The following is a 12,538-nucleotide window of genomic DNA, read 5'->3' on the forward strand; positions in this document are numbered from 1 at the left end:
CTAAAAGACACACTTGGACATGAATTCACTTCTTTCATTCATTCACTTAACAAATATTTGAATGCTTACCATATTCTAGACCTGTTGTAGCAGTAAATGAGACAGTAGAGATCTCTGCTGTCATGGAGCTTTCATTTTAGTAGGTGAGTCGAATCAATAAAGAGATAATTACATTGATTAGGAAATTACATAATTATGTCTTTATGGACAAGGCATTAAATATCTTTTTCCCCTCCTACTGTAGAGTGGTGAGATCAAGTCGGTAGATCCCAGACTAATCCATGTGATGCTGATGGATAATTCAACGCCTCAAAGCGAGGTACAGTAATGGACTGCGTTCCTGAGCAGACTCATGAGCTTGCATTATCTTGCTGTGTGTAGATCCCTTATATATGTGTTTTCCATGGATGCCTTTTGAGTTGTTCAGCTTTAGCCACTGTACATTTTTTTGCTCTCTCCACAGTCTGTCTAATTAAGGGGGGATATTCTCAAGAAAGAGACCTAGTTTGAGCAAACCCTTTTAAGCATGACTGTGTTCCCTAGTTCTTTTAAAGTGCAAGGCTGGTTTCTTCCTATATTCTGTCAGGACAGGTATATTTGAAAGATATAGTAATGTCAGTTAAAAGTGCAATAAGCAGTAGTAATACTCGTGGTCTACCAAGTAACAAGAAGCGAAGGATAAACTACATCCACTTTTTTTTTTTTCCATTCGGTGGCAGTGAGCTCCAAGGGAGTCTGAAATTCTGTACTCCCAAGTAGAATCAATTCAGGCTGGTACCTAGTTCAGTGCTCAGCCCACAGTGGATTGGTTACTCCATAATTGTTATGAAACAGCCCAACTCTTGGTTTATTCAGAATTAATATAGCCCAAAAAAAGATACATTAAAGCTCTCTGGGCCAGGCGCAGTGGCTCACGCCTGTAATCCCAGCACTTTGGGAGGCCGAGGCAGGCGGATCACCTGAGGTCAGGAGTTCAAGACCAGCCTGGCCAACGTGATGAAACCCTGTCTCTACAAAAATACAAAAAAAAATTAGCCAGGCCTGATGGTGGGTGCCTGTAATCCCAGCTAGTCGGGAGGCCGAGGTGGGAGAATCCCTAGAACCTGGGACGTGGAGGTTGCAATGAGCTGAGATCGCACCATTGCACTCCAGCCTGGGCGATAGAGCAAGACTCCGTCTCAAAAACATAAGTAAATAAATAAAAATCTGCCTGACCCAATCGAGTAATTCTGTGTGAATTTCCTTCAGTTGGCCAGCTGTCCACATATTCCTCACAGTATCTTAGCACCTCTGTAATATTGCTGTCTTTGCCACTCCTGCTAAGTATATAGTCTTTCCTCATCTTTATCCAGTCATTCTTGACTTCCTAAAACAAGATCAGAATAGGAAAAGAAAAAAAAATTTTTTTTTTTTTGAGACAGGGTCTTGCTATCTTGCCCAGTGTGGTCTCAAACTCTCACCTAAGCCTCCCAAAGTGCTGGGATGACAGGCATGAGCCACTGTACCTGGCCAGGGTTAAATTTAAAAACTGTTTACTACATGTAATATTACCACAAACAGGGTAAGTCTCTTGACTGTGTTTGCATGCCGAAAACACCTGCTACTTTGATCGTGTATTGGTCCCCTTTTTTGTTCCTTTCCTTATTTTATTCCTTCATTAAGCATATATTGTATGCCAGGTACTGTTCAGCTGGCCAAATAGAACTGGGGAGTACTGGTCTCAATGTTGTAGGCTGCTTACTCACATATGAGTAGCTCACTGTAAGTAGAACTTACATAAAAGTTGTTTAGGGACTGGTAGTAGGTTGCTGTGAGCCAGGCTCTGCAAGTTGGCTGGATGACTTATAGGTGGGATGTTTGTTTTTGTATTTTTTTTTTTTTTTTGAGACAGAGTCCTGCTCTGTCGCTCATGCTGGAGTGCAGTGGGGTGATCTTGGCTCACTGCAACCTCCGCCTCCCGGGTTCAAGTGATTCTTCTGTCTCAGCCTCCTGAGTAGCTGGGACTACAGGCGTGCACCACCATGCCCAGCTAATTTTTGTATTTTTAGTAGAGACAAGGTTTCACCATATTGACCAGGCTGGTGTCAAACTCCTGATCTCGCGATCCGCCCACCTTGGCTGGGTTTACAGGCGCAAACCACCACGCCTGGTGATCTTTAGTTTTTAGCAGCAGATGTTGGTTCTTCCTTTTTTGGTATTAACATGATATTACTGTTTTCTTTGCTAGCAAAGTCCAATTATTTTTTATAGTTCTGCCAAGTTTTATAGTAACCCTTTTTAGAGATCCATGATCACCTCATCTCCTTTAAGTATGGGTGAATGAACAAGAAAGAACAGAGTTCACTGATTGTGATTTACAACAGTGAAAACTGGGTGGTGATAGAGATTGAAGAAAGAATTTAAAAGCTTTTAAAAATCAAAAGAGGCCGAGGCAGGTGGATCACCTGAGGTCAGAGTTTGAGAACAGCCTGGCGAACATGATGAAACCCTGTCTCTACTAAAAAATACAAAAATTAGCTGGGCGTAGTGGTGGGCACCTGTAATTCCAGCTACTTGGGAGGCTGAGGCAAGAAAATCGCTTGAACACAGGAGGCGGAGGTTGCAGTGAGCCGAGATTGTGCTATTGCACTCCAGCCTGGGTGACAAGAGCAAAACTCCGTCTCAAAAATAAATCAAAGAAGAAAAATATCAAGGCTGGGCGTGGTGGCTCACGCCTGTAATCCCAACGCTTTGGGAGGCCGAGGCGGGTGGATCACGAGGTCAGGAGATCGAGACTACGGTGAAGCCCCGCCTCTACTAAAAACACAAAAAAAATTAGCCGGGCGTGGTGGCGGGCACCTGTAGTCCCAGCTACTCTGGAGGCTGAGGTAGGAGAATGGCGTGAACCCGGGAGGTGGAGCTTGCAGTGAGCCGAGATCGTGCCACTGCACTCCAGCCTGGGCAACAGAGCAAGACTCCGTCTTAAAAAAAAAAAAAAAAAAACAAAAAAGTCAAAAGAAAACAACACTTAGCAAACAGATAAAGTTCTTGAATGAAGGGTTTAAAGGCTGGGTGTGGTGGCTCATACCTGTAATCCCAGCACTTTGGGAGGCTGAGGTGGGCAGATCACCTGAGGTCAGGAGTTCGAGACCAGCCTGGCCAACATGGCGAAACCTCGTCTCTACTAAAAAAATAGAAAAATTAGTCCAGGCGCGGTGGCTCACACTTGTAATTCCAGCACTTTGGGAGGCTGAGGTGGGTAGATTACCTGAGGTCAGGAGTTCGAGACCAACCTGGCCAGCATGGTGAAACCCTGTCTCTACTAAAAATACAAAAAATTAGCCGGGCATGGTGGCAGGTGCCTGTAGTCCCAGCTACTCGGGAGGCTGAGGCAGGTGAATCGCTTGAGCCCAGGAGGCGGAGGTTGTCGTCAGCTGAAATCACGCCATTGCACTCCAGCCTGCACGACAAGAGCGAAACTCTGTCTCAAAAAAAAAAAAAAAAAAAAAATTAGCCGGGTGTGATGGCACATGCCTGTAGTCCCAGCTACTGGGGAGGCTGAGGCAAGACAATCACTTGAACCCATTAGGTGGAGGTTGCAGTGAGCCAGGATTGTGCCACTGCACTCCAACCTGGGCAACAGAGAAGGACTCTATCTCAGGAAAAAAAAAAAAAAAGGAAAGAAAGGTTTAGAAACTTAGATAATATTACCAAAAGTATAAGGAAACAAAAGTTAATCTTGAGCTTTGCTTAACAGTTTTTTGTCTTGTTTTGTTTTGTTTTTTTGACAAGGAGTTTCCTTCTTGTTGCCCAGGCTGGAGTGCAGTGGCGCAATCTCGGCTCACTGCAACCTTCCTCTCCCGGGTTCAAGCGATTCTCCTGCATCAGCCTCCCCAGTAGCTGGGATTACAGGCATGCACCACCATGCCTGGCTGATTTTGTATTTTTCATAGAGACAGGGTTTCACCATGTTGGCCAGGCTGGTCTGGAACTCCTGACCTCAGGTAGATCCACCCACCTCAGTCTCCCAAAGTGCTGGGATTACAGGCATGAGCCAACACGCCAGGCCTCCCGGGTTCAGGCGATTCCCTTGCCTCGGTCTCCTGAGTTGCTGGGAGTACAGGCATATGCCACCACACCTGGCTAATTTTTTATATTTTAGTAGAGATGGGGTTTCACCATGTTGGCCAGGATGGTCTCAATCTCCTGACCTTGTGATCTGCCCGCCTCGGCCTCCCAAACTGCTGGGAATACAGGCGTGAGCCACTGTGCCCAGCCCAGGTTCACTTTTCCTTTGGTCACAGACTCACAAACGTTGGTTTAGTGACTTCTGGTTAGAGAAGATTTCCTATTTCAGTACTTAAAATGCAAGTTTCTTTCAAACAAGGAGGTAAATATGTAATAAAGTGAATTATTTCATCAAGGGGTAAATGAGCTCCCAGCCTAGCTTTAGCACTCTATTTTGTAAAAGAAACTCAACAAATTGTTAAAATCCTCAAAGAAGTCCATTTAAGGCTGTGTAATATGTTTTATTTAAGAGAAAGTTTGCCAAGTGAGTTAACCTCTAGTAACTATTATCTTGAATGTGTGTGTATAAATTGAGTCACAGAAAGATTAGAGCTTTTAACAAAGGGGATGTTTTAGAACTGGCATTGGAACTTGGCAGTCTATGCCTGCTTTGTCTGCTTCTAGAGATGGGAAAGAGCTAATGGTGTGTGGTATTCACAGGATGAAAGTTTCCTTGTAATCTTTTTTGAATTTTGTTTTGTAGGGGGGTACGTTAAAAGCAGTAAAATCTTCCAAAGGAAAGAAGAAGAGAGAAAGCATAGAGGGGAAAGATGGCCGGAGGAGGAAAAGTGCTTCGGACTCTGGGTGTGACCCTGCATCAAAGAAATTAAAAGGAGACAGGGGTGAAGTAGACAGTAATGGGAGCGATGGAGGTGAGGCAAGCCGAGGGCCCTGGAAAGGAGGGAATGCCAGTGGAGAGCCAGGGCTGGATCAGAGAGCCAAGCAGCCACCGTCTACATTTGTCCCCCAGATTAACCGCAACATTCGCTTTGCCACTTACACCAAAGAAAACGGCAGGACTCTGGTGGTGCAGGACGAGCCTGTAGGTGGGGACACACCTGCATCTTTCACTCCGTATTCTACAGCCACAGGTCAGACACCTTTGGCCCCAGAGGTGGGTGGAGCCGAAAACAAAGAGGCAGGAAAAACACTGGAACAAGTTGGCCAGGGCATAGTGGCTTCCGCAGCTGTGGTCACTACTGCCAGCTCCACCCCAAACACAGTGAGGATCTCAGACACTGGCCTTGCAGCAGGGACTGTGCCAGAAAAACAGAAAGGCAGCCGGTCGCAGGCCTCGGGAGAGGTGAGTTACTTCACGGGCAGATTTGCAAGATTTGGGTTTACTCTTTCGCCCTCCTTTATTGCTAACATTAAAAAACATCCAAGTGCCTCAGGGAAGGAGTATTTCTGAGATGTGCTTAAATTATACTCTGTGGAAGGCCTTTACTGCTCATTGGGCAAATGTGTATATTTTAATAACTTTATCAGCTCTTAAAAGGCACCAGAACAATTGGGTGAATCAAAAACTGATGATACAACCTAATTTAAAGACATGTTAAAGTAGATCTGGTGGGGAATGTTTTAAATTCAAATATCTATTTAGTTCACGTAGTGGTCAAGCCTCTGCTAGGCCTATAAGAGGTGAGGTTAATGAATTACAGTATTGGTAATAGTGAATACTATAATTAAGGCTATGTGTGCAAGCTACCATTACCCTGTTTTCAATTCATCATTTTCTATGATATTTTCCCTTGAGGCTGAGTTAATTTCCATCATTTGATATGGCCATGAAAGGTTTTTTCTCCCTAACTTCATCTTTTTAAGCCTTACCTGGAAAATTTGATGGATTTCATCACAACAGTATCTGATTTCCTTTGTTCTTTATCTGATATGCATATATTGTTGCTAAAATGGAACCTCTGTTAAATGTAAGTTAACATCAAGTTGTCTCCCTAATCCAAAATATCAAAATCAATATAATATATTCTTTTTGACTAATTTTGGTCACCAAAATATGATTTATGGTGCTAGTCATCTTTTTTTCCCAAACAGCTATTAACTCAAGCTAAAATATGAAATACAGAGATGAAATGCTTAATGATTTTTAAAAATTATATATAGGAAACTACTGTGTGCTGAGTACTGTATATTATATATAAGGAATTGAAACTCCTATTTGAAGGAGCTCACATCCTAAAACGGAATCATTTCAGATGTAACAATGCCAGACAAAACATGACAAACATGACTTCTTTCCCTCCCCAACAAGTGCAGATTGTTAATCCCTAGTGTGCAGGGATAGGGAGGGAGATGAAATGTCCACACAGAAGAGGAGAAGGCCTGTAAATGCAAATTTCACACTGTTGATGGTTTGTCCTGTTAGTTGACCAGCATTCCCAAGATAACCAGGTGAGGATCTTATATGGATTTCCAGTGTAAATCATCATAGTGTCTGAATTATTTAAAAACAACTCCATGTTGGCCAGGCACAGTGGCTCACGCCTGTAATCCCAGCAGTTCGGGAGGCTGAGGCGGGCGGATCACAAGGTCAGGAGATCAAGACCATCCTGGCTAACACGGTGAAACCCCGTCTCTACTAAAAATACAAAAAATTAGCCGGGCGTGGTGGCGTGCACCTGTAGTCCCAGCTACTCAGGAGGCTGAGGCAGGAGGATGGCATGAACCCAGGAGGTGGAGTTTGCAGTGAGCCGAGATTGCGCCACTGCACTCCAGCCTGGGTGACAGAGCAAGACTCTGTCTCAAAAAAACAAAACAAAAACAACTCCATGTCAAAGGCAGTGTGAATGTAAATGGAGCTTACAAAATAGACCAGGTTTTACATGCTATAAAAGAGATCCATTGAATGCTGCTACTCTTAGAGTAGCAAAGCTGAATATATGAAATTCAGATTCAAAGAGTATTTTCTTTTAAACAGGTTGGGGAAATTTCTGTGACTGTAACAGTCATGTTGCTGTGTTTCTGTTTGGTTCTTCTTCTAGGATATGATTTAAAAGTATAGAAATGAGCAGGCATAGTACAGCTCATGCCTATAATCCCAGCACTTTGGGAGGCCGAGGCGGGTGGATCACGAGGTCAGGAGATTGAGGCCATCCTGGCTAACACGGTGAAACCCCGTCTCTACTAAAAATACAAAAAATTAGCTGGGCATGGTGGCAGGCGCCTGTAGTCTCAGCTACTCAGGAGGCTGAGGCAGGAGAATGGCGTGAACCCGGGAGGCAGAGCTTGCAGTGAGCCAAGATTGTGCCACTGCACTCTAGCCTGGGCAACAGAGCGAGACTCCGTCTTAAAAAAAAAAACAAAACAAAACAAAAATAAGCTGTGCTTGGTGGCATGTGTCCGTAATCCTAGCTACCCGGGAGGCTGAGGCAGGAGAATCACTTGAACCCAGGAGGCGGAGGTTGCAATGAGCCAAGATTGTGTCACTGCAGTCCAGCTTGGGTGACAGAGCGAGACTCCGTCTCAAAAAATAAATAAATAAATGTGTAGAAATGAAGGTTTTCATTACAATGCCTGATCTAAAATAAAGACAGAGCCAACAGGAAACTTCTTGCCCTAAAAACTGGCTTGAGATGAGTTTCTCGTCACCTTTTTATAAGAAAAGGATTTGGAATTTAGTCATTTGAAGGAAAATGAAAGACCATCCAAATTATTTTTCATTCATGTGTGTATTTATTTTTAAAGGGTAACTTCAGGAGTGAAACATGAGCTACCCATGCTAGTTCCTTGCAGTCATGCAGGTATCAAGGCTCCTGGCCAAATCCTGCCTGTGAAGCAACAGCAGCACCTCAGGGCTGTGTCTGTTCTCTTTTTCTCTATTGTGGGGAGGAAGTTTAAGTCAGTGCTTACTGGTTAGTAGGAAGATAAAGAAAAAAGAAAAGGAGCTTTAATTTTTTAACTCTAAAATACCCTGAAGTAGTCTCTGTAGCAGAGACAGAGGCAAGCCTAGGTGGCCTGCTTGATTCGTATGTCTCTATGCTACTCCTCAAGGAAAGCCTGAATGTTAACTCCTCTTGTGTATTTAAAGAATAGTTTAATTAAAACTATCTCCCCTCTTTATAAGAGAATAGCCCTTTTGTTTATCGGGAATCACTTTTTTTAAAATTATAGTAAAATACACATCATGTAAAACTTACGACTTTAAAATGTACAATTCTGTGGCATTTAGTACATTTATAGTGTTGCGAAACTATGAAGACTATCTAGATCCAGAAATTTCATCACCCCAAAAGGAAAACTCCGTATCCATTAAGTGGCGATGGAATAATTTTTATTTCCAGTGTTTTAAAGTGAATATTAAGGTATATCATCCTCTACTACTTGAAAGTAATCTGTGGTTTCCAAGTCAAGTACTAGGATCTGGGTTTTATTAAATTAATAAATACTAAGTTAGGGCTCATACCTACCTATGAGTCTCTTCTCTGTCTCTCTCTCTCTCTCTCTCTGTGTGTGTGTGTGTGTGTGTGTGTGTGTGTGTGTGTGTGTGTGTGTGTGTCCCTTTCTCTTGTCTGTATCTGGGTACATTAATATATAGGAAAGTCCTTCCTTTTTTTTTTTTTTTTTTGGTGACAGAATCTTAATCTGTTGCCAGGCTGGAGTGCAGTGGCGCGATCTGGGCTCACTGCAACCTCCGCCTCCTGGGTTCAAGCAATTCTCCCGCCTCAGCCTCCCAAGTAGCTGGGACTACAGGCACGTGCCACCATGCCTGGCTCATTTTTTGTATTTTTAGTAGAGACAGGGTTTCACCGTGTTGGCCAGGATGGTCTTGAACTCCAGACCTCGTGATCTGCCCACGTCAGCCTCCCAAAGTGCTGGGATTACAGGCATGAGCCACTGTGCCAGGCCCCATCCTCCTTTATACAGTCATTCACAAGCAGAAGTTAACATTTTGAAGGTAAAAGAAGGAAAGGGGAGTGTTCTATTATTTCATTCTTCAGTTATGCTGAAGGCTTTTTTTGGGATATTGTCAGTATATACATTTATCCTCTTCGGATTCTTATTAGATTCTAATTATAACAAAGGTCTTGGTAAATAGCTTGCTTTCTTTAACTTAGCATCTTTACGTCTAACATTAATTGAAGTAGATATTCAACTTGTAGGTTGACTTGAACCCATAAATAGATGCCGAAATCCAAAAGGGTCCATGTTGTGGACTTTCAGATTAATAAGGAAAACACTTTTCTTTAATGTGCAGTAGGCTTGTCCTAGGATTAAAGCCACTTTTTGTAAAATGGGCAATTTTATAGTAGCCTAAATAAATCAAAACTTTAACAATAGCTCCCAAGGTCATTGAGTTATATTAATATTACAGGGGTCACTGTAAAAGCTGATGTCTATTCAGGAACCCTTTTCTCCAGTTCCTTAGAGGAGCTCTTCACTTCCAAATAGATACCAAAAAGCCTACAAGGCCTTCTAGCACTGTGACGACCAATTGGATAACAACCAAGGGAATTGCAGGATGAATGACATCCTGCTATCTCTGGTTCACCTTGCTAAAGATGCCCTCAGTGTAGTCTGGCAGATTTCTTCCCCACTGCTGGTGAACTCCAGTTATAAGAGCAGATCCATGGAATTGTAAAAGAGAAAAGTTGATGGACCCCTAAGAAATGTTGATCTGGTGATAGTGAGGTCCAAGAAAGAGATCATTAGATTGTCATGAGAAGCCAGCATCACTAATTCAGGCTATCTTCCTTTCAGAATTCAAGAAATTCTATTCTGGCCTCTTCTGGATTTGGAGCACCTCTCCCTAGTTCATCGCAACCTTTGACTTTTGGAAGTGGAAGGAGCCAGTCCAATGGTGTTCTAGCCACAGAGAACAAACCTTTGGGCTTCTCTTTTGGCTGTAGCTCTGCACAAGAGGCACAGAAAGACACTGATCTCTCCAAAAACTTGTTTTTTCAATGCATGTCCCAAACTTTACCTACCAGTAACTACTTCACTACTGTTTCAGAGAGTTTGGCTGATGATTCTTCTAGTCGGGACTCATTCAAACAAAGCCTTGAGAGCCTGAGCTCAGGCCTGTGTAAAGGCAGATCCGTTCTTGGAACAGACACTAAGCCAGGCTCTAAGGCTGGCAGCTCTGTGGACCGGAAAGTGCCTGCAGAGTCCATGCCCACCCTCACTCCAGCCTTCCCACGGAGCCTCCTAAATGCCCGTACCCCAGAGAATCATGAAAATCTATTTTTACAGCCCCCCAAATTGTCCCGAGAAGAGCCTTCCAATCCTTTCCTGGCATTTGTGGAGAAAGTTGAACACAGCCCTTTCAGCAGTTTTGCATCTCAGGCATCAGGTAGCTCCTCTTCTGCTACCACTGTCACCTCCAAGGTGGCACCCAGCTGGCCCGAGTCTCACTCCTCTGCAGATTCGGCATCTTTAGCAAAGAAGAAACCCCTCTTCATTACAACTGACTCCTCCAAGCTAGTATCTGGTGTTCTGGGCTCAGCTCTTACCACTGGGGGCCCAAGCCTCTCTGCCATGGGGAATGGCCGCTCCAGCTCGCCCACCAGCAGCCTCACTCAGCCCATTGAGATGCCAACTCTCTCCTCCAGCCCCACAGAGGAGAGGCCAACTGTGGGGCCTGGGCAGCAGGACAATCCCCTCCTCAAAACCTTTAGTAACGTCTTTGGCAGGCACTCAGGCGGCTTTCTGTCCTCCCCGGCAGATTTTTCACAGGAGAACAAAGCTCCTTTTGAAGCTGTGAAAAGGTTCTCACTGGATGAACGAAGCTTGGCTTGCAGACAAGACTCAGACTCCAGCACCAACAGTGACCTGTCAGATTTGAGTGACTCTGAGGAGCAGCTGCAGGCTAAGACAGGCCTGAAGGGAATTCCAGAGCACCTGATGGGGAAGCTGGGCCCCAATGGGGAGCGCAGTGCTGAGCTGTTGCTGGGCAAAAGCAAAGGGAAGCAGGCCCCCAAGGGCCGGCCTCGGACTGCCCCCCTGAAAGGTGATCCTGCTGGGGCTATATTTGGGCTTTGCTCTGGCACTGGGCTCAAATGCCTGTTGTGTTCTTGTGCAGCAGAGGCACTCACTTTGATGGAGAGTTCTGTAATCTCATAGAATTACAGAGCCAAGAGGACCTGGCAGAGGCCTCTCGTCAGGCCTGGTTCAGGGCAGGATTTCATCTAAACCAGCACTGTAGGAGGGGTATCTGTCCCAAATAATGATAATCCCCCAAAGGAGGACTCTTGATCTTCCTTGGCGGTCAGTTATTTTTGGTCAGGAACTATTTCTTTGCGTTTGTCTCATCCCTTTTTACTTCACTTTGGCCCATCCTCTTTACTTCAGAGGGGTTACTGGGAACTGGTATCCATTCCCACATAGCAGACATTTGTAGACTTGATGAAGCAGAGAGAATCACCGCTCAGTTTGCTCCTCTCTGAAACCTACGTAAGGATTTTAACAGCTCTATCAAAATCCATTAACTTGTGTGGTATGAGGTTATGGTCCAGAAGCGGGTAAAACAAAGTCTCATGGTAAAAGCGGCTGTTCTCAATAGGAATTGCTATGTTGTGGGAGCTCAAGAGGTCCTGATGAACAGAATAGCCATATCGTGAGAGACTAGAGGCAGGTGATGGCTGCATTCTGCCTTCTTGTGTTTTTCACACCCATATTCAAAGTTGTTTTGCCATAGTGGGGCACTTCCCACAAGTTCTGCATGGTTCTTAGCTCCCAATGGAAGCTTCTTTGCTCCTTGCTTTCCCTTCCTGTCAAGGATGGACATAATGGGTACTTGCCTAAGCAGGGAAAGGAGTAGCAACCCAGGTCAGGACAAATGTCTGTCCCCAAAAGAATCATGCTGTTGGTTCCTGTTTACACTTCATGACAAACTTTTCTTCTCTCCCCCTTGCCACAGTTGGCCAGTCAGTGCTGAAAGATGTAAGCAAAGTGAAGAAGCTGAAGCAATCTGGAGAGCCCTTCCTGCAGGATGGGTCATGCATCAATGTGGCACCTCATCTGCACAAGTGTCGTGAATGCCGCCTGGAGCGGTACCGGAAGTTTAAGGAACAGGAGCAAGATGATTCTACTGTAGCCTGCCGTTTCTTTCACTTCCGGAGGTACCCAAACTCCTGTTTTCCTCCTTTACTAGTTTTCATTAGTGACACATAACTTCCACTCTTTCTCTGAGTCTATAAACATGTTTCATCATCTTGGTCTTTGCTTTCCTCAACTCCTTTGCTCTCAGCGTCTGTGAAGAGGCTCTGGCACAGTAGTCACTTAGTTGTTTGGATGGTAAAATGACATGTGGTTTTGTCCTTGGAGAATTAAAATTGAGCAGTGTTAGCTGCAGCTCTGTGCTATTCCCTGAGTAATTCCTACTTGGGTCGGTTCTATTTGAAACCACTATTATAAGCAGAAGGACTGCATTTCATATTATGGATCTACCTGACTGCTTATTCCTCCTCAGTGCTAGGGTAACTTGAGTCATGTTAAAAAGACGGGGAAGTAAGATTTGAAGATAATGTGAAGCATC

At 44.3% G+C, this 12,538-nt stretch overlaps 1 protein-coding gene across 3 annotated transcripts in view; it reads left to right on the top strand.

Moving 5' to 3' along the window:
• The window catches only part of KDM3B (lysine demethylase 3B), an 84,166-nt gene that overhangs the window by 28,098 nt on the left and 43,530 nt on the right, over nucleotides 1-12,538 (top strand). For all 3 annotated transcript variants that reach the window (XM_054488828.1, XM_054488830.2, XM_063665520.1), the window contains exons 6-9: nucleotides 245-319; nucleotides 4,751-5,350; nucleotides 9,763-11,011; nucleotides 11,921-12,122. In XM_054488828.1, the coding sequence (XP_054344803.1) occupies nucleotides 245-319; nucleotides 4,751-5,350; nucleotides 9,763-11,011; nucleotides 11,921-12,122 (2,126 nt within the window). The remainder of the gene's footprint in view (nucleotides 1-244; nucleotides 320-4,750; nucleotides 5,351-9,762; nucleotides 11,012-11,920; nucleotides 12,123-12,538) is intronic.

Source organism: Pongo pygmaeus, chromosome 4 (assembly GCF_028885625.2).
Source record: "Pongo pygmaeus isolate AG05252 chromosome 4, NHGRI_mPonPyg2-v2.0_pri, whole genome shotgun sequence".
Taxonomy (NCBI): domain Eukaryota; kingdom Metazoa; phylum Chordata; class Mammalia; order Primates; family Hominidae; genus Pongo; species Pongo pygmaeus.